The sequence below is a fragment of the Lissotriton vulgaris genome, chromosome 9 (assembly GCF_964263255.1).
Source record: "Lissotriton vulgaris chromosome 9, aLisVul1.2, whole genome shotgun sequence".
NCBI classification, from domain to species: Eukaryota; Metazoa; Chordata; class Amphibia; order Caudata; family Salamandridae; genus Lissotriton; species Lissotriton vulgaris.
Genome location: NC_141697.1, coordinates 325962463 through 325985393, shown reverse-complemented (window position 1 = coordinate 325985393; position 22931 = coordinate 325962463). Strand labels below are relative to the sequence as shown.

Sequence of the window (22931 nt, the reverse complement as noted above, 5' to 3'; positions counted from 1 at the left end):
TACAATCGCCTTTAATAATCTCAAAATCCACTTGCAGCGTGCTGCCTGGTTATTTATACACTCAACCACGGTCATGTTATCGGACCAAAGCACCACTGAACGATCACGGAAATCGTCCGGCCATGACTTCAGGGCCACCAAAATGGGGAACAACTCAAGAAACCCAATGTTACCTGTTAACCCACTGGTGTGCCACCACGTCGGCCATGTTTGTGCCGACCATCGATTACCAAAGATGGCGCCGAATCCTACGCTCCCTGCCGAGTCGGTCCACAAACCCAACTCGTCCGAGGATGCTGGTGGTTTGCTCCATACCACTCGACCGTTGAAATCCGCCAGAAATGCCAACCATATGCGCATATCCTGGTGAACCTCTGCAGACAGTCTCGTCCGGTGGTGTCCTTCTTTGAGACCGACCATGGCTTGTGCAATAGAGCGGGAAAAGGGGCGGGCCATTGGTATCACTCTAAGGGCGAAGTTAAGCTGGCCCACTGCTTGCTGCAACTGGTGTAGAGTCACCTTTTCCTTGCTAATGCACACTTCTAGCGAAGCCCTAAATTTCATTACTTTGTCCCTGGGCAAACGGAAGCATCCCTCCACTGAATCGAGCTCAATTCCAAGAAACTCGAGTGAAGTATATGGCCCCACCGTTTTCCCCGGTGCCAATGGCACGCCGAATCGTTTCATGAAATTGCAAAATTCCAGTAAAGCCTGTGCACATTCCGTGTCACCGGCTGGCCCCAAGAACAAAAAATCATCTAGATAGTGCATCACCTGTGTATAGCCCGTAGCTCTGGTGAACGCCCATTGCAAAAAACAGCTGAATTTCTCAAAATAAGCACAAGAGATGGAGCAGCCCATAGGCATACATCTATCCATGTAATAGCGTCCTTGAAACATAAAACCTAACAGACGCTGATCCTGCGGGTGTACCGGGAGCAACCGGAATGCTGATTCAATATCTGATTTAGCCATCAGCGCTCCGGGCCCCAGGCGATTCAACATGGCGACGGCCTCATCAAAGGATGCGTACCGCACCGAACAGACTCCTGGATCAATCGCATTGTTTACCGAAAGACCCCTAGGAGCCGACAAGTTATGAATTAACCTAAACTCACCCAGGTCCTTCTTGGGGACTACTCCCAACGGTGAACAGATGAAATTAGGAACAGGCGGGTGCCTATATGGGCCGGCGACCCTGCCCCGGGCCACCTCTTTCGCAATCTTGCTTTCCACCACCACCGGGTGCTGCTGAACGGACAGTTGATTTTTACACAGTGAGTCTCCCCGAAAATCCCCCGCCGGGATGTGGAAACCATACGAGAAGCCGTCCCGTAACACCCCAGCGGAGACATGATCAGGGTATTCGTTTAGCCAGGGGATCATTGCCATGATATCTACGGTGGTAGGTAGTGGTACCCCTTGGCCGATATTAGACCTGTTTGGCACCTCCTCTACCCCCAGTATCCCCATTCTTGGCTCTGCACGAACTCTCAGGGTGTGAAGAATGTCCGCATCCCGCACACTCATGTCTGAACTTACATGTCCCCTGTGGCCTCGTGCACCTGCCTCTGTTAAAATTCCAGCAAACTCCTTTCCTACCCCCATTCTCACCACTCCTGGGTTGGTGATCACCAGCGGGGCTTGCTCGAAAGGGCGCCGCCGATTGATGGCGGGAAGGCGGCGACCGATACTCACCGAGCGAGGACGACTTCGTCGTGCCCGGCAAGAGCTGCTTCTGCCAAGAGACGGAGTCGAGACAGTCCCACGTCAGAGACGAATCGTGCTCCTTGGCCTTACGAAATTTACTATCATAACCCCTCCATTGATCGCCCTCATATGTCTCATAGAAATCCATTATGCATGTCTGATAACAGGCTAGTTCACTCAAAATCTCTGGCTTACGTTCACCCATAATAGCAGTAAACATCCCAAAGGCCTTGGCCCAATTAGAGATCGTCTCATCCACCCTGAAGCCCGCCATTTTTGCGCGCCACACACTCGGATGCAACAAATCCTTCTGAGCCTTAACATACTCAATTTCGTGATGATCAGTCAGGAGGGAAAACATATTTACGTATTTATCAGCCCAAATCATTTCCTTTGTGGCCAGTGGAATATGCTGAACTACTTTTTCCCTCCTTGAGGGCAAAGACCCCCCACTTGCCATTGGCAATGGCTGCTTACCAGACTCCATAGCTGGTCCCGCTGATTTTCCACCGCCAGCCGCTGGTCCTTCCGAGGGAACCTGTGAGGGGACAAGAGGGAGATTCGCCTTCACGGCATCTCGCGATTGCCGCAACTGCTTCATTAGCAACCTAGCCTCTTTGGCTGTGTCTCCGGGTACCGCTGCACCCTCGGTATTCTTTCCAAGCCATGCGGCCAACTGGGCGGCCAACTCCGGAGGCATTTCCTCCTCGCTGGTGGGCGTAACTACCACCGGAATCGGTTGGCCCGGATCCGGGATCGGTACCGGGGCCTCAACCGGACTAACTGGGCTTGCCGGGGGTGACTCGGGAACTGGGGCATCCCCCCCCTGCCGCCCTATTCCTGGCCCTTTTACCTCTCCCTGTGGGGACTACTCCCGGCAATGCTGGTCCGATGACCTTCTTTGGTCTACCCGTATTGTTCATTGCCGCCATCTGTTTCTTCATGCTCGCCATTTCTTTCATCAGCATGCGGAGCATCTGTTCCGTCCCTGCCTTCTTTCCGGCCTTCTTGCCAGGCATCGTTGTCGAATACTCGGCCCTTGCTGCTTAGCTACTCAACGAGGTCCTGGATCCAGAGGTCCGAAATGCAGAGAAGGCTCCTGGAAAAGAAACACAAAAATTACAAGTTCTCAAAATTGCTCCTTGTTCCGTCGAGGGCTCATGTGCAACGAGAGGGTGCAGCTTCCAAGCACCGGAACAAGAGGACGCTCCTTTGGATTGTTGCTCCTTTTATTCCTCTTCGGGAGGGCGTGGACCCTCCTCTGGTACGCCTACGGGGCGTGGCCAACGGTGTAGGTGTCTAGGACAACCCCTCTTGGGCGGGAAAAGGCGCGCCCCAGCTACGCCGCTTCGGGCATACCAGCCGAGACACGCCCCCCCGCCCAAAATGGTTTTCCGGGGGGATCCGGGCCCCCTACCATACGTTCGGGGGGACCGAGTGGTCGCCCCTTTCCATGTGTTGTTGCTCGGTAGGCTTTAACTACAGCCTCCGAGCACTATTTTGTTTAATTTTTTTCACATGCCTGCTGTTGCAGGCAGGACACGCTCTTCGCAACAGCTTTGATATTTATTTTGCATAGCACATCACGCCATGCTGATAGTGGCGGCCGTGCCTTTGCTTTATTTGATGTTCCAAATGCGGCTGTATGTTTTTTTTCAAATCTTTATTTAATTTTTTTTTTTTTTAATTGCCCATGCCACACTTGTACTTTCATTTTGGCTTCGCCTCCTTGCTTAAACAAGCTCAGTCTAAGGAGAGGAGCGCAGGCGTCATTAAAGTGAAAGTGCGGCATGGGGCGTTTTTATGAAAAAAAGCATTTGTTTGTCAACTTCACATATAAATATATTTTTTTGTAAAAGTGCCCCACACCGCACTTCCATGTTAATGAGGGCCACGCCCCTTTCTTTAGACATTGCTCGTCTAGAGAAAAGGGGGCAGCCGATAATACATTTAAAGCGCTGCTCCTATTGCTTTGCAAATGCTTGTTTCTATAAGCATTTCTGTATTGTTCCTGGACATGCAAAGCGCTTTCCTACTTTTAACACTGGCAGACAACTTCTAATTTATGTGTCCTCACCCTATCTGCCATCTCTTTTACACTCTTGAAATATTGAGGCACCACTCAGGCACATTAAATGATACTCTGTAATTACCAAAAAAGGGTGACCAATGCTTGCATATGATGCACTTTCATTGTGAAGAATACTTTTCAAAGATGTACTTTCATTTCGCATTGGGTTTTCTTGCTTTCAAAAGATGGGTTTTTATTTTACATTCGGTTTTCTTTACAATTAATCAGTTCATGACACTGCATGTATGCTTCTTATTTGTTTCTTTCACTGTATCTGTCTCTATCAATGTTATAGTTACTCACACTCACAACTGTATTAATCTCAGCCACTCTACTCTATGCTATTTCACTTTACGCCACAACATTCTGACACTCCGCTCTACGCCACTCTATTGTACTCTATGCAACTCTACACCACTGCACTCAACGCCACCCTACTTCAGACTACAACACTCCACGCCACTCTTCTCTACACTGCTCCACAATGCCACTCTATGGCACTCTACTAAATGCCACTCAGCGGCACTCAATTCCACTTTACGCCACTCTAGGCCACGCTATGCAACGCTTCAGTACTAAACTCTATGTCACACTACTCTATGCCACTCCATGTCACTCTACGCCACTCAATGCCACTAAGCTCTACGCCACTCTACTCAACACCACTTCACTCTATACCACTGCATGGCACTCTCCTCTACGCCACTCCACTCTATGCCACTCCACACCACTCTACCCCACAATATGCCACTAAGCTATATGTCACTCTACTCTATGCCACTCTATTCTTCACTGCTCAGTCTATAGCAGTCCACTTAATGCCACTTCATTGTACACCACTCAACGCTAGGCCACCCAACTCTATGCCATTGTACTCTATGCCACTTCATTCCATGCACTATTCTATGCCACTTTACTCTTCTCCACTCTATGGCGCTCCACTGTATGCCATGCCACTCTATGCCAGTCAATCCTATGCTACACCACTCTATACTACTCCATTCCACACAATTTCACTCTACAGCACTCTACTCCACTACACTTTACCCCACTCTATTCTATGCCACTCTACTCTATGCCACTCTACGCAGTGCCACTCTATGCACTCCACTCTATGCCACTTCACTCTATGCCATTGTACACCGTACCACTCTACTCTATACTACTCTACTCCGCGCCACTCTACTTCGCACCACTCTACACCGTGCCTCTCTACTCTGCGCCACTCTACTCTGTACTGCTCTACTGTGTCCTACTCCACTCTACTCTGTGCCACTCTACTCTGTGCCACTCTACTCTGTGCAACTCTTCTGTGCCACTCTTCTCTATGCCACTTTATTTCACTTTGCTATACGTACTCTATGCCACACTATTCCACACAACTCTATGCACTCTACTCTATGCCACTCTACTCCACTGTACACCAATCACTCCACCCCACTACGCACCACTCTGTTCTACGTCACTCTACTCCATTTTCACTCTATGCTTTGCCAATCCTTGCCACTCCAATTTACGCCACTCTATTCCCTGCCACTCTACTCTACACCACTCTACTTTACACCGCTCCAGTCTACGTCACTCAACTCTATGCCACTCCCCCAACTCTATTCCACTCTAAGCAACTCCACTCCACTTTTCTCTGTGCCACTACGTTAACTTTTTGCCACGCTAAAGAGCAGCCACGCTGCTGTACAGCACGGCTAAAATACATTGACAAAGCCAAAAGGTCTAACATAGGTGCGACCTATTGGCTTTGCCAATGCTTGTTTGTCATCTGAAGTTGTGCACAGTTGTGGCAAACTGTACCAACTAACAAGTGACCTTATGGCGTTGAATAGAGATGCATTGGCATCTTCTACGACTACAGTAATTTCCAAGACGTTTGCTGTGATCAGATGGTCCTACAAATCTTGATTCCTGTTGCACATAATCTGCATAAACAAATACTTGTGTTACATTTTCCAATTGTATTTTAGGTGGAAAGGAAGTTGCAAACAAAGAAGAAATGAAGGGCATTCAGTGGGCCACCTGGACATGTGTTACTGGCCTTGAGGTGAATGGGATCTGGCCTAAATACTCCGAAATCAATGATATTAACTCCACAGATGCAAATTTCGCCGGCCAAGTGTTAGTTACAGCCGATGACTACGGTGTTGTGAAGCTTTTTCGCTATCCATGCGTCAGAAAAGGTATGTTTTGTGCTGTAATTTAAAAAAAACATTAAAGCAAAGTACGTTGCTCTTACGACGGTGACCTTCTGAAGGGCATTAATGATATAAATGGGCTATTGTTATAGACGAAAAAAACAACTGGGCCTCGTTTAGGGTCCAATTGGAACCGTTTAATATCTCCTTTCTTTAAACAGTGAATGACTACTTTCATAGAAGGTCATTTGTTTCGGATTGGGAGACGATGTTTGTTAACTCATTTAGTGGTGGTTGGTGGACTTTGAAAATGAAATGATGAGTGTAAAATAACTGCCTCGAATCGAACCTAACAGGCGAGAAAGATGTCAACTCTGGCGGTTCAGAGTTGTTCTCACCTACAGACGTTTTTGGAGAAAAAAAATAGGCTAAATGAGGCACTTTAGCGCAATTTTACACATAAATTGGCTAAAATGTCAGTAGTTTTGAGGGGGCACTAATGAAACGTTCAAGTTATTTGGGCATGCTGTTCAATTCGTACTCTCCTCGGGAGAGTCAGGCTAAACGTGCTCTAGTAAATCGTGAACAATTGTGAAAAAACTGTTGATTTTTTTTTTTACCACGATTCCCCTTAAAATAGCTGACGAAAGCTAAAGAGTGCTCTCTCTCGCTGTCTATTCATGTGTATATTCACTGAAAAAACTTCAATGGCAAGTTATGTTTTTGTCTACTCATGAGACTCCGTTCCGTTAAATATTAGTTCAAATAAAGTTCTACTTAGCAGACACAACCAAACCCCTCCTGACATTGTGTTAGCTAACTGATCCACCCATCCCACGCGCCCCCCACCGTGCAAACCATAACTCGCACCCCAAATGCATAGCCTATGACTTTCAACATAAACATATGGCATTTCCAAAACACTCCTACACCTTCAAGGGAGTCTTTTTGCATTACTGACAGATAACAGATGTTTATCGTTACCCAGCTCAACCGTAATCATTGTATTGACCTCAGAAGGATGAAAGGCCAACTTGACCCACCCTGATTCTAATCTGTTACCCGTCGAGATCATAAAGCATTAATATGCTTACAAAATTCAGAAAGTCCCTTAAAAAAATGGTAAATGTTTACTAAACAACATTTTAAAAAAACTTGAGATTGGCGAGTTATGGTCAGTTTAACAAACCACACCTCGTGCCCCCTCCATGCAGACCGTAACTCACACCCCAAATGCAATGATCAGGATTTCACTATATTTATCGCAATAATTAGCAGTACTTAGCACAATAACATTGAATAATAATAAACAGCTAGCCCCAAAAATTATACTGCATCCATAGTGATGTCATTGATGACGTCAACGTTAAAGTGATAGGTAATATCACCAAGGATGTCATGGATGCCAGTGCGATGTCCTCAATCACACCATGGATGTATCGGGTCTGCTACAACTCTTAAAGTGGGATAAACCTCCTAAACTTCAAAAATTAGCAAAGTAACTGTTGAATATCTGTGGATCTGCTTGATGTATATTTTACCCAAACTACACATACTTTCATGTTTGCCTATTGATTACTGTTGTTGAATTTAAAAATCATGTTTAATAAGAGGTCAATTTTCTGTGAAACTAACTTCTGAATGGTATCGGTTATATATTTCAGAGATTCTATTGGACAAATCTCATATGAATGCCTGGAAGAATACTAAAGGCCTTGCAAAGCAACCTCTGAAAAGTATATTGGGGCTTATTTACAAGGCCCTTGCCCCACTTCTGCGTCATTTTTAACGTGGAAAAGTGACGTAAAGGTGGCGCAAGGGGCTTGTAAGTCTGCAAGAAAAACAAAACATTAAGGGCCATATGTAGGTAGCAAAATACCGATTTCGGCCGTTACCAACTGGTATTCGTAATTCCAGATGTAGGGGGCCTGAAAATTACCAATTCTGTATATTTACCGAATCGGTAATTTTACGGAATCGGTAAAGTACCGAATCGGTAAATGTACAGAATCGGAAATTTGGGATGTAGGTGGCACTGGAAACAGTGCCACAGGCCCTTAGAAATTCGTTATTTACCATGAAATACAATGGCATGGTAAATAACGAATTTCTGTGTACATGCACATCTGTGCATGTACACCTGTGCCATGTGGCACACATACATGCCCTAAGGGCATGTATGTGTGTCACATTGCACACAAGCCAAAATCAGGGGTGCAACAGGGTGTCAAAGTGACACCCTGTCCCCCTTGACAAATCGGTAAAATTACCGAATCGGTATTTACCGATTCGGTAATTGCCATTGATTCCTATGGGCCTCCAGGCCCATAGGAATCAACGGCAATTACCGAATCGGTAAATACTGATTCGGTAATTACCACATATTACCGATTCGGTAATATTTACAGAATAATTACCTACATGGCATTTACCGAATTGTAAATACCGAATCAGTAAAATTCAGTATTTATGATTCGGTAAATGCCATTTACCTACATATGGCCCTAAGGGAGGTCTCAGGGAAATTTAAAAGACCTGCAAGGTGTATTTCCCCTTTAGAATGTATATATACCACAAAACACCACTGTTGTGGTAAATATTTGATTTACCGTCCTAATTTCTATACAGGTAAGTACTTAATCAATAATAACTCAATCGGAAAGAAAGAGACAGAGTCCGTGGTGTTAGAGTTCTTAGGGGTTTTATTCCTTAAAAAGGAATGGTTCTTGAACCGGATATCATATTCCTGCCACCACAGGGGTGCAGGAAGGGATAGAGCAATATTTTATTGACAATACATAGCTTATATACTTAAACCGTATGATAGGAACCAATACAGTAGGCGTAACAGCTGAGAGAGACAAGATAAGACACACACGTGGTAGTGATACGTAATTAGAAGGCGTGAACTAGGCGTGAACATAGAGGTGTGTGCTAGAAACGTCACATGTAAGTGTCATATGTGGGTGGCAACAAAAGCAGAATCTTGCAGTGTCAGCAGAAATCTGAGGCCTGGATGCGCGCGCAGCTGCATGACGTGTGCATAACGTGTGACTGGAGGGTGCAGGGGACTTGACATTTACACCAGCGGAAAGAGACAGAAGTCTGGCATGTCAGATCAACTTGTACCACTATCATATCTGATATCTGATGTTTAGGAACTATATTATCTGGACGGAAAAGGTCTCTGGGGCAGAAGCTATTCTATACTGACTGTGAGTGCGTGTATAAGCGTCTAAGTGTCTGTATGAGGAGCGTGGGGGCATGGGCCTTCCATGGTAACAGAGGCTATGAATTACTTGCACGGAGACAGTGAGGCCGAGCCCTTTGCTCTGCAGCTGGGGGGATGTTTACTTAAACTAGTAGGCAGGAATGCATTTTCGAGGAGCGGAACAGATAATTCGAAGGTTGAATACAGTCTTGGCAGGCAGCAGGCTGAGCTAAACGTGGTGAGCCGCGCAGGGTGTAAGGCAGAGGTCACGGGTACAGAGACAGCCTGGGCTGAGGCTTTCAGAGTCAGAAGGTAGAAAAAGGCTCGATGGCAGAATTCAGGGCCTACATCGCCAGAGCTGAAAAACGTGTAAAGTACACCACAAAAAGACGTTGGCGTAGCATACTTAGGAACTGAATATTGAACCCGTTCATGGCGGGTCTGAGAGAGGACATGTTAACGTTGAACGCAAATGTATTTGCGTCTTGATAACTGGCACAGGAGGGAAGTTACATGCACTTTAAACTCGTACATGGAGACGGTGGGGTACACGTTAGGGAACATAACTTGACCAAAAATTTATACTTCCTCATTCCCTCCTTGTTCCCTACGGACCCTTCATGATATATCGATCCTCATGAATCGATCAGTCTGTTCTTGTAACATCATTTGCTCTTCTTTCTTCCTTTGGCGGTTTGAGAGAAAACTGGAATGTTCAATGCACGATGTGGCGCACAGTCCACAAATCGCTGGCCCACACTGTAGGCACAGGCAGCAACTGAATACTATGACGAGGGCAATGCCTAGGAAGGATAAGATCTTCCATCCCCAAGCAGTCAACGTTGTCCAGAACCAACCGGACCAAGTCCAGGTGTCTTGATTCTGATGTATCAAACTTGCAATCTTATGAAGACGTGTAATAGCTTTGTATACAGTTGGCGCGTTTTCTGGAATGAAAACACAGCAACTTGACCCAATGACCTTACAAGCTCCACCTCTATCTGCCAAGATGACGTCAATAACAAGACGATTTTGAAGGACAACAATCCGCATAGCAGACTGCTCCTCTGTTAAGTTACCTAGAGCGGAGGCAGTTTCATTTACTACTGCTTCGAGTGTTCTGGTTAATCTTCGTATTAATTTACTGTTTTGGACGGGGCCTGTGAAGAAAAAGAATCCCTTATTGAAATCTGTGTATTGCTCCCATGCCGTTTCAGTATAGTCGACAATCGGGAGATTTCTTCTGAGTCTACTCTTTACTAGGTTTGTATTTCTGTGATAATCAGGAGGGGCTAGGAAAACAGGTGGCAGAAGGAAGGCAATGTAACAGGTACCATCCCAATCTGGAGGTAAGCGTATGTATGCGGTATGGCCACAAACAAAATAGGAATGACGAGTAGCTTTAAAGGAAGACTTGCCATGATCACTGAATTCGACCACGGTAGTACATTTACTATGACCTAAGTGTACTGAACCCTTCTTTCTGACACATAAGTCACCTGTGACTGGTAATACTGACATAGCAGGGAGAACTGGTGCAGCTTCGGATTCAACAGTAAGAATCATGAGGTTAATTGTATAATTACCTAATCCATATACTTCATTTTCTAGATCAGTTCCTGTCCTAATGGGAAGTCCCTTCGTGTCAGGGTAGCAGACGTTGAGCAGAACTGGGTTCAGGTTTCCCCAAATCCAATTCCCCTCGAAAACAGCAATATCAGAATCTAAGGAATTAATTAATCTAAACCATGCACCACAGGAGCCACTGTGAGTGAACGGGTACGGAAAAAGAGGCAGAACTCCCTTGTATTTCTGATAGGGAGGGAGTCGGCCACATATCCAGCAGTTTGTAGCATTGTTAGTCTGATGGGAGTGATGTAACATACTAATGAATGTGTTGTTGCGCAGCGCAAGTCTGTAGGACAGTTCGTGAGGCGGTAATTCACTAAAAGAATGTTCAGCAGAGACATTGTAAACAGATTGTTCACGCTGAAGATCGGGTAGTATATGGGAAGCAATATACTCGCAACAATAATCAGAAGACTTAGGAAAAACATAATCAACAATGTCACTATACAGTGACTGCGGAGTGATTTACAATATGTACGTTTCTTGAGTTGTCTCTCTCTCTCTCTATCTCGATCTAGGGGATACATGTCAGAAACTATTTAACCGATTCACCTAGGGGAGGACTTAAACAATTAAACTGTCTGACTTGCTAGATCGGAGTTTCTTTCGGTACTCCTCTTGGGGAGTTTGTTCTCGCTTAGGAATTTTACAGTCACTAGATTCGAGGCAGTCCTTGGAGGGGGTGGACGAGTCTGTTTCTGGCATCAGTTCATTGCATTTTTTAATATGACTCGTGTGGATCCACCCCTTTCTGCCTTCCACCTTGATCGCGGTCCTCGTTGTAAGAAGGACGGTCTTCGGCTCTTTCCAGCGGGGCTCCAGCGGGCTTTTTCTGTCGAAGTTCCTAATTAGGACTGTATCCCCAGGACGGACATCGTGTGGCTTTACATCAGTGTTGTCAGGGAAGGCTGCAGCAACCTGTGAACGACATGATTGGAGTGCAGACATCAAGGAGGCAAGATAATCTGTCAGCATATTACAATCAACATCTGTAATTTTCTTAGGCATGGGCGTCCCCCACATATTCGGTGGTCTGCCAAAGACCACTTCATACGGGGCTAGCCCTGATCTCGAATGAGGAACCATCCTCATATAGAACAATGCAACTGGCAGGGCGACTATCCAGTCGACCCCTTTCTCTTTACAGATCTTTGCAAGGCGTGTTTTCAGTGTCTGGTTGTGCCTTTCTACAAGGCCAGCTGCTTCGGGATGTCGGACACAATGGAATCTCCACTGGTATCCTAGCAGAAGGGAAACCTGTTTCATGAGTTCGGATGAGAACGGCTGTCCGTTATCTGAGTACACGACACGAGGCAAGCCGTACCGTGGGAAGAATTCTCGAACCAGCTGCCTGGCAGTGGTCGGGGCAGTGTAATCTGGGACTGGATATGCTTCGGTCCAACGGGAAAGTGCACAAACAACTACGAGGACATATTTGAATCCTCGACAATGGTCCATCTGGATATAATCCATCTGGAGGACTTCAAAAGGGTGATCGGGAGGATGAAATCCACCTTGCTCTACAGGGACGCTTTTTCCTGGATTGAACTGACAACAGATCATGCAAGTACGCACTTTCTGTTTTGCTGCTGCTCGTAAGTGTTTGTTATACCAGAGATTCTGTAAACTGTCTAACATAGCTTTCTCTCCTAGATGTGCCGGACTATGTGCTGTATTTATCATGATTTGAACCATTGAGTCAGGGAGAAACCATGTAGATTTTCCCTTCGTCATCCATCCTTGATCTGTCTGAACCCCTCCTAGTTCAGTCCATTTCTTTATTTCATCTGAAGTGGCATGTGTCTGAATATCGATTACATCTAGTGTGGGATCCCTGACTGACATACACTGTGTCGGTACTATTGTCTTTGTCACATCAGTAGTCTGGGTGTGAGTCAATGCTGTATGTTTTGCTGTCTGGTCTGCCAGGTCATTACCCTGGGAAACAGAATCCTTAACTTTAGTATGTGCTTTACACTTCATGACGGATATGCCCGAGGGCAGATGTATTGCTTCTAACAGTGCTTGAATGAGGGGACCGTGTTGGATCTTGGCACCATGAGAGGTCAAAAAACCTCGTTCTTGCCATAACATTCCGAAGTCATGTACGACTCCGAACGCATAGCGGGAATCTGTGTATATGTTAACATTTCTGTTCTTGGCTAGTATACAGGCTTGGGTCAGAGCGATGAGCTCCGCCGCTTGAGCAGACAGTGTGTCAATACGATGTGTTTCTTTGACTTCAGTTTCAGTGGTCACTGCATATGCGGCCACTAATTCTCCTGTACTTGTTCTCATGCATGAACCATCCACGTAAAGTGTCAGGTCTGGATTTGTCAGTGGGACATCTGTTAAGTCTCGTCTGGGCTTTGTTACTGCATTAATGATCTCTATACAATCATGTGGGGCTGGATCTGTCATACTCGAAGGTAACAATGTTGCGGGGTTTAGGATGCTACAGCGTCTGATTTCTATGTGTGGCTGGAATAGTGTCAATTCATAACCTGTCAGTCGTGCTATAGTCAAGTGTTGAGTCTGGGTTCTGTTTAAAAGAACCTCTACAGAATGTGGAACTTGAACTGTTAATGGATGTCCTAATACAATTGAATCGCTCTGTCTGATTGCTAAGGCTGTCGCTGCAACTGACTTTAAGCACGCAGGGAGTGCCTGGGCTACTGAATCCAATGTACTTGAAAAATAAGCGCAAGGCTTATGTGAACCTGCTTGGTCTTGAGTGAGGACAGACAATGCTGTACCATCACGTTCTGTAACAAAAAGTGTAAACGGTTTGCTGTAACATGGTGTCGCTAGAACTGGTGCTTGGCATAAAGCTTTCTTTAATTCTTCAAAAGCCTGTGTATGTTCCTGAGTCCAAGGGAGGGCAGTCGAAGTCGCTGCCTCCTGTGTTGTTAACTGAATCAGTGGTTTAGCTAGAAATGCATACTGGGGAATCCATTGTCTGCAGTACGAGGTGAGGCCTATAAAGGCCCGCACTTCCTTTTGTGTCTGGGGTTGTGGCATATTTACAATTAACTGAATGCGATCTGGAGTGAGCTGTCTCCCCACTTTGGACAGCAAGTGACCCAAGTACACAACTTGCTGAACACAGAATTGTAGCTTCGAAGGAGACACCTTGTGTCCCTTGTCGGCCAGAAAATGTAGAACCGTCAGTGATGCTTGCTCACATTCGGGCTCACTTCGTGCGGTGATCAGCAGATCATCCACGTATTGCAGTAAATCAGTGTTAACTGGCATTTGAATACAATCAAGTTGTCTTTTCAGTGCTTGGCTATAGATGCTGGGGCTTTCTGTGAATCCTTGAGGTGCGCGTGAAAATTTGAAACTTCGTCCATTTAAACTAAATCCGAAGAGATATTGGCTCTCTGGATCAATGGGCACACTGAAGAAGGCGTTCTTGAGGTCAATTACAGTAAAGAACGTTGCTTCTGAATCAATGGCAGTCAATAAGGATGAGATATCGGGAACCACAGGGTACTGTGGAACAATGCATTTATTCAGCTCTCGTAAATCAATCACCAGCCGATATACTGGCGGTGCATTGGGGTCAGTACGTTTAAGAATCGGAATGATAGGGGAATTACAGATATTGGAGTCGGTCTCTACGACCACTCCTTGGGTAATGAGCTCTTCAATGATTTCCAGTAAAGCCACTACAGCATCGGGTGGTAACTTGTATTGTCTGATTCGAGGTAAAACGACACCTGGCTTGAGTGTAACACGATATGGTGTAATATGCATGCAGCCTACATCAGTTGGGCCTTGTGCCCACAGGTGTTCTGGTACATTTTTCAATCTGACATCAAACTCTCATAATACATAGTGACCCTTGAAGTCTCGCAGGAAGAGTCTAACTCCTTCCGGAGAGCAGCATATTACGGCTCCTAGAGCCTTTAGTGTTTTGATACCTAACAAGTTTTCTGGGCATGATTTCGTGAGTAACAAGTCTGTAACACGTGATAATGGACCTACTGCTAAGGGGACAGGTTTCGATACTTCATTTACAATAGGCTGTCCTGAAAAACCAAGGGAAACATTCTGTGAGCCTGAGAGGGGTGCCCCTGGGACTTCATTATGACTGATTGTTGTGCGGCTTGCCCCTGTGTCAATTAAAAACTTACTGTCTTTTCCCAATACTTGACTGTGTACATAAGGACCCTCTTGATCTACAGGAATCTCAATAAGAGGCAAACCAAACTCCCTCTCTAGGCTGTTTCATGTGTAACGTGGATAATCGGGGTAATCAGATTGGGCATACTGGTACATCTGCTGTGACACTTGCTGAGTCGCGGCAATAGGCTGTGGCTGTGACTGTGGTACTGCTACGGTCTGTACTGAATGTGGTGATGCATGCATCGGCTGTGTATTCTGTGAAGTCTGTTGCTGGACATGGTCTTGTCTAGGCGGACGCGGTCTTTCTTTAGTTTTACCTGTTGCTATATTATGTTTCAGGACTGGGCATTCATGTACGTAGTGACCTGGCTGCTTGCAATAGTTGCATGTCCCTTTAACGGGAGCTGCTGAATTCTGGGTCTGGGTCGTACCCTTTCTCTGGCCGTCGGCTGGAACCGACTGGGCCACTAACATTTTCATTTTCGTGTCTTTCATGCGTTTCTGTTCATGATCCTGTTCTTCTCTGATTCTGTTCTGATGGTATTGTAACATTTGCAACATCTGGGATGGCGTATTTGCCTGCCATGTACTCTCCACTTTGTATACGCGGTTCTTAACTAGTGGCAGGGAATTCTCGACTAATTTTGATACAAAAAGATGCGGGTACGACTCGCTACTTGGTTTAAGGCCACTATTAATAATAAAACATTTCTCGAATCTTGAATAGAAGTCACTAGTATCTTCATCGTGTTTCTGTTTACAGGCTGAGATTGCATCCCAGTCTTCCTTTCTAGTTGTCAGTAATCTTGGCAGAACCTGCACTATTAAACCTGGTAATGCTTTAGTTTTCTCCCCAAGGCCTAGCCCTGGAGTACGAAGTTTCTCCTCGTCTTCTATTTCTGCCCATATAATCTTTTTCTCTCCCACCTCCCACTCTCTTTCCTTCAGTTTCTCGTAGATGCCGGTGGGCAACAATACTTTTAACATTTTCATGAGATCTGCATATGTGTAATCTCCCATCAGTAACATGTCTTTAAGTTCTCTGTGAAAACCTGCAGGGTCTTTATCGTGACAGGGTACTAGTTTCTTCATTTCCAATAGTTCTAACTTGGTCAGAGGTGTGTGTACATATACACGTTTCAGGGTATGGTCGGCACCCATGACTGGGTGTACTTCTCGTAATGGGTTCTGACTTTCAATGCCATGAAGACGCTCCATATGATACATTTTCCTTTCTGGGGGCGGAGCGGGAACGTATTGTGAGCTTAAGAAAGTGTTATATCTGTGCTGTTGTTCTAGAATTATTTGAATTAACTTGGTACTTAGGCCTCTCCATCTATCCATGAGTAGTGCTTCTAATGTATCGTGTAAGGGACCTGGATCAGAATGTTGTTTTCTGTGTAACGTGAGGAGGTGCTGAATCATGTATACACCTGCTAATTTCTGCTCGTCTGGGGAAAGGTTCAGAAATGTCTGTGCTACTGTGTCATCATTGTATATATTAGGATTGTCAGCCCACAATACTGCTGACCGGGCTAGTTCTTGTTCATCCATAGAATTGAGTACATGGTACCCCATTCGTTCTCGAAGCATTTTATCAGTGTCTTGGAACTGATGTTCAGGAGAATTCGGTTTTGATATGCCAGAGAGAAAAACTCTCTTGCTTTCTGGATGAATGCCTTTTCTAAGGTAAGTTCCCTTACCTACATACGCTATTGTGTCTGTAGTCTTTTCTGGTTCTTCAGATCCTTCCTCCTCCTCAGAGGAAGCTTCTTCTTTCTCTTTTTCGTGTACTTCTATTACTGCTTTTCTTATTTTCCTGTACATACTGGCTATGCAATTCTGTTTATCATGCTTTCCTTCGGATATATTTTGACCCCACTTGGTTAGGGCATCCATTTCATCCTGTTCTGTCTCAGGCCTGTCTTGTTCTCTTATTAAGCAATTTATGAAAAAACGTAGTATATATGCTTGAGTGTCAACTTTCTGATGTGCCATGGCCTCCTTAATACTTTCAGGGTTTTCCCCAGTCCGGACAAAATGATATATTCTATCTAGGTGCTCTTTCATTCCTGAGAATAACACTAGGTAATCTGTAGCTTGTCCTAAACGTAGCAATGCTATCAACATCCTATCGTCTTTACCGGGGACGGGATCGTATCTGCAAACTTGAAGCGGTTCTTTGAGTATGTCGAGACGGGGTGATTGGAGTAAAAAATGCTTCTGCATATCCCTAAGGTGTAATCTGTGTGTTGCTGGCGGGGTCTGGTGACCCCCGGTCGCACCTCCTGAAGCTGAGGCTTGAGCGTTATCTCTCTGTGGAGTCTGTATCTGTATTTGAACTTGTCTCTTAGTAGGATCAGGCGCAAACGGATTTGGTATCTTAACCTTAGGTGAGGGAAGTGGTGGAGGTGGAGGAACGACAGGCTGTCGGACGGGGGAAACTTGTTGCGGTAATGGCGGGGTATGGTCTGGAGGCGGGTTGCCATCTCCGTCACCGTCAGTAGGCGGGACGTGGGCACGTGGATTGGTGTAAGCGGGTGCTACATCGTTTAGATAGGAATTCAGAAATATGTCTTTAGTAGTCCTGTGGTTTACTTTAATTGGAACCAATGGTGGTGGTAGATTTTTCGGTATTTCTGAATGGGCTTCAGGCGAACCCTCGGCCACTAGGTACATACCATTTACAAGATTGTTTCGTGCACGGTCTACCTGTTCGGCTTTTACTCGGATCCCTTCATTAACTAATTCGTTTTCTCGGACTCTATCCGGCGCTTCTCTAAGTCTATCTTCTCTTCGGAGTTCTTTTTCGGCTCGTTTATGTGATTCTTTACGCCATAACTCTATAGCGTCTTTCTGTGATTGTCTGGCTTTCTTTCTCCATAGAGCTTCTTCTACCTTAAGGATGCACTCGGCATCCCATGTTCCTGTAGCGGGCCATCTGTATTTTTCTTCTAGATGCTTAGTATAATCGGCCCATAAATCTAGATACAGTATGGCGTCTATGCCATGCTTGTGGTACATGTAATTTCCAGGCGTGTCCCTAGGGGGGATAGGAATTTCTTCCTCTAGCATCCCTTTTCTAGTTCCTATCTGTTTCAACTTATTGAAAAACGGCATCTTGTCTACTTAATACTGGATACTTGATCCTTTCTACCTGAATTCTGAACACAATTAGTTACACAAAAACACAATAATGCACATTAAACAATCACTCATACCACGACATTGATCACATGGGAGGACATTTAGAAACATATATCTCTACCTTCAAAACCAGATGTACTGCTAAACAGCACAGATACACTGTTGAGAACAGTGCAAGAACTTGAATAATCGGATATACTGCTAAACAGTACAGATACACTGTCTACAACAGTGCAGACCGAATTTGTGTACCCAAACCCGTCTTTACCGGATACATAATAATGCACCCGTCTAGATAAGTCCCAGCAATGGTACTCACCGGGAAGCACGGAAACAGAAGGCCTCGGAAAACTCGACTGGACTGGACCGGACTCGACTCGACTCGACACGTGGATACTTCGGAAAACTGGTGGGCCTCTTCACACCTCGGACCTTGCTTCTTTCGGCTAGGCTCTGGTCGGGATCCTCTGCACTCCTCACCGCCTCGTCTGGGTGCTGATCGCAGTCTTCGTCACCTCCGTGGGCCAGAGGGAGATACAGGAAATCCTGCCAGTACGCGTAGTTCCGTCTAACTGATGGCAGGGGACAGAGCTTGCAACGCACCAACCGGCGCGTGAGGTGGGGGGAGGGGTCCCTGTTCGGGCACCAAATTGTTGTGGTAAATATTTGATTTACCGTCCTAATTTCTATACAGGTAAGTACTTAATCAATAATAACTCAATCGGAAAGAAAGAGACAGAGTCCGTGGTGTTAGAGTTCTTAGGGGTTTTATTCCTTAAAAAGGAATGGTTCTTGAACCGGATATCATATTCCTGCCACCACAGGGGTGCAGGAAGGGATAGAGCAATATTTTATTGACAATACATAGCTTATATACTTAAACCGTATGATAGGAACCAATACAGTAGGCGTAACAGCTGAGAGAGACAAGATAAGACACACACGTGGTAGTGATACGTAATTAGAAGGCGTGAACTAGGCGTGAACATAGAGGTGTGTGCTAGAAACGTCACATGTAAGTGTCATATGTGGGTGGCAACAAAAGCAGAATCTTGCAGTGTCAGCCGAAATCTGAGGCCTGGATGCGCGCGCAGCTGCATGACGTGTGCATAACGTGTGACTGGAGGGTGCAGGGGACTTGACATTTACACCAGCGGAAAGAGACAGAAGTCTGGCATGTCAGATCAACTTGTACCACTATCATATCTGATATCTGATGTTTAGGAACTATATTATCTGGACGGAAAAGGTCTCTGGGGCAGAAGCTATTCTATACTGACTGTGAGTGCGTGTATAAGCGTCTAAGTGTCTGTATGAGGAGCGTGGGGGCATGGGCCTTCCATGGTAACAGAGGCTATGAATTACTTGCACGGAGACAGTGAGGCCGAGCCCTTTGCTCTGCAGCTGGGGGGATGTTTACTTAAACTAGTAGGCAGGAATGCATTTTCGAGGAGCGGAACAGATAATTCGAAGGTTGAATACAGTCTTGGCAGGCAGCAGGCTGAGCTAAACGCGGTGAGCCGCGCAGGGTGTAAGGCAGAGGTCACGGGTACAGAGACAGCCTGGGCTGAGGCTTTCAGAGTCAGAAGGCAGAAAAAGGCTCGATGGCAGAATTCAGGGCCTACATCGCCAGAGCTGAAAAACGTGTAAAGTACACCACAAAAAGACGTTGGCATAGCATACTTAGGAACTGAATATTGAACCCGTTCATGGCGGGTCTGAGAGAGGACATGTTAACGTTGAACGCAAATGTATTTGCGTCTTGATAACTGGCACAGGAGGGAAGTTACATGCACTTTAAACTCGTACATGGAGACGGTGGGGTACACGTTAGGGAACATAACTTGACCAAAAATTTATATTTCCTCAGAATGGGAAAAGGGAGGGGTAAATGTATGTCAAAGGTTAAGACAACAGCCTCCTCTTCTCGTATAGAGGAGGCTGTTGTCTTAACCATTGACATACATTTACCCCTCCCTTTTACCATTCTCCCACCGTCTAGACCCGAGGTGTTTTGTGGTATATATGCTTGTAAGTCTGCCCCATAGTTCTTAAGGCAGCCATGCTCAGCCATGGCTTGAGTTAGTCTCAGTCCCGACGTGTCCAGAAGCATGGGTAGCATTTCTTCATCTTTTATATGATCCCCCAGTAAACCTAAAATATGTACAAACTATTCTGAAATATCTAGACCTGAAAATAAAATGTAGATTCATTGAGATTTGAAGCACTAATTAGTAAAGTCAGTTGTTTATAATCACTACAATAACTGATGTGCAGATTATGGTGATCATTGGGATGCTCTGGTGGTTTAAAAGGTTTGTCAAAGGAAATTAAGGAAGAAGTTCTGAAGTTTTTGATATAAGAAAAACAAAACAGCTTGCCTCTCATTTTCATTTGATTAATTACACCCAAACAATCTTCCAGAAGTACAGATTTGATTCAAACTAATAATCACAATTAAATGGACCCTTTGACTTTCCTAAATTTGATCTTTGTGTTTTAACAACTTAATGTGCAAGGATTATTACTGTGGTACAAAGGTGAAACAACCCGTAAGTCTCATTTCTGCAATCAGCAAGACATAGCTATCACAGTGCACAACATGTAGAGAAACATAGTAATGATATTGCATGCAAACAAATTGGTGTCTGACTTGAAAGCCTGGGGTTACATTCCAGACATCTTTGCATGAAACAGTAAAAGGCAAGGTCACACTTTCAGCCATTTTGCAAGGAAGACTTAGAGGAGGAAATGGGTCGGTGGATGCCCCTGAGACAAATACCCAGACCTCTGTTACTTTTGTGTAAAACTAAATGTCTTGATAGTCCAAAACCAAAAAGAATATGATTCTACAAACATGTCAGATTTGCAAACAAAACCTGAAATTTGTGGTAAAATCACCCCCAGAACATCATTGTAAGTATATTGTATTCATAATTTGGAATTATGTAAATCACTTGAATGTTGTTGTGATTACACTTATTTGATGCAGTGCTCTACCAATTCTCTGATGTAAGTGTGCATAGCTCAAGCAAATTAATTTCTCACCATAGGACTGGGTTCTGCAAATTTTGTTTAAAATTGAACCCTTAAACTCATGAGTGGTGTCCCTCGTGTGCCAGGAGTCTCAAATTGTTTGGTATGGCTTTTAGCAACTAAAGCATGAAAAGTTGTCATAGAGCCTTTTCCCCGGTTTGCCTACCCTCCTGCATTCTTGAAATGGTACGAGCCACCCCAACCCCCTTGTCATTTTTACTTTCCCTCTAGATCCTGATTCCCTCTTGTGGGCAACCCCTTGACCCTTCCTAAACAGTATGTTGCTGTCCCATATGCCAGTCTCCTTCTCAAAATATCAGGATCTGCCAGGTGCTGGCAAAACTCTACAAAAATGCTTTTTATTATGTTTCCTTCCAAATCAAATTATATAGCTCATCATATGTGTGCTCTTTGGCCTCCTTTGGACTTTAATCAGTTATCGAGAAAATCCATTCCTGACTGCTGAGATTTTTTAAGAGGGCCTCTGAAATTTCAGAAACACCTCTCAGGAGTCAGACCAAAGCTCTTAAAAAAAACCTCAAAAGAATCCTGTTCATGTGAGTGTACCTTTGTGTTGTACCACATGTAAAGTAAGAACTCTCTCAGAAGGTAATTTCCGCCGTTACATGGATCCCTAGTGTTTCACTATTTCATCATGCATAAGCGCATACTCTTCTGCCTAGTGCATTAGTAATACCCATTAAGTAAAAATGAGACAATTTATAGTATACCCAATTATGTAACCTGGTTTTGCATCTTTTCATAAGTGGGATTTAGACTTTGCCACTCCTGGTGGTCCATTCATCACTGTTTCATTACACCATGAGCCATCTGTGTGTCCGCCTTGAGAGGATCCAGATGCAGTCTTTTCTTCAAGGTCAATATTTTTCTCCTCCACAACAAAGACTGTTTTTTCTCTAACAATACAAGTGTTACTTTTATTTCTCTTCGGGTGCCAGAGCATCCAGTTTCAGTTTCAGCTCACTCTCAGCTTTATTGTCCTCGAACATAAGTGTGTGAGCTTCCAAATCAGAAAAAGACAAGTTGTGAGTTGGCATGCTGCTTCCAGCCCAAACTATTAAAGATGAAGAGTATTTTTGCCAGTGTTCTTCAATATCGCCTCCTGGCCCTGCACTTTTTCCTTTGCCTCCCCTTGCTCCTGTTCTGTTTCTTCAGTTCTCTCTAGGAAAATCTGTGCTTGTTTGACCTCTTCCCATGCTTAAGGAGTAACCTTCATCTACGTGATGGAAGGGCCTCAGAGAGCAGACCGATCTACCTCCAGGTTCCCAAAAATGAAAGGCAGAAAATTGAATAAACAATTATTGGATCAGAAAGCTAGAAAAGATCCAGTTCAAAAAAGAAAAATGCATATTCTAAATGTAGTAGAAGAGTATTAATTCCTAACATATTAAGGTTATGAACTAGCTACTAGGTATAAATTTTATCCCAGTGTGAGATCCTGGATTATAAACTTGGTGGTGGCGGGTAAGGTATGAACACTCAATACGTTAATACACCAGTACTTTGTGAGGTAAAATAGATTCACTGAGAAATCCAGCATTTTAACCTGATAGCTAGAAGAAGGCAACATTTTTTTTTCCTCACGGAAACGTACAAAATATGTAAGCAGCCCGCAAAACACGTTAAGATCATCAAGAACATTTCTAAACCGGTTTATCTAACACAGCCCCACACATTTGACAAGTACAATACAGAAAATGGTTAAACTCAGATCAAGTGAAGCAGAATCATGATTTTCTTAAACTTTAAATTCACAAAAGCACCAAGGTAAACACAACACGTCAGTGTAAGTCACCTGGCACATGTGACGAAGATCTTACTCACTTTT

General features: G+C 44.7%; 1 protein-coding gene across 1 annotated transcript in view; it reads left to right on the top strand.

The window, feature by feature from the left end:
* EML5 (EMAP like 5) overlaps positions 1-22931 on the top strand; it is a 1453541-nt gene that overhangs the window by 628980 nt on the left and 801630 nt on the right. The window contains exon 10 of the mRNA XM_086936634.1: positions 5761-5973. Coding sequence (XP_086792760.1) covers positions 5761-5973 — 213 coding nt within the window. The remainder of the gene's footprint in view (positions 1-5760; positions 5974-22931) is intronic.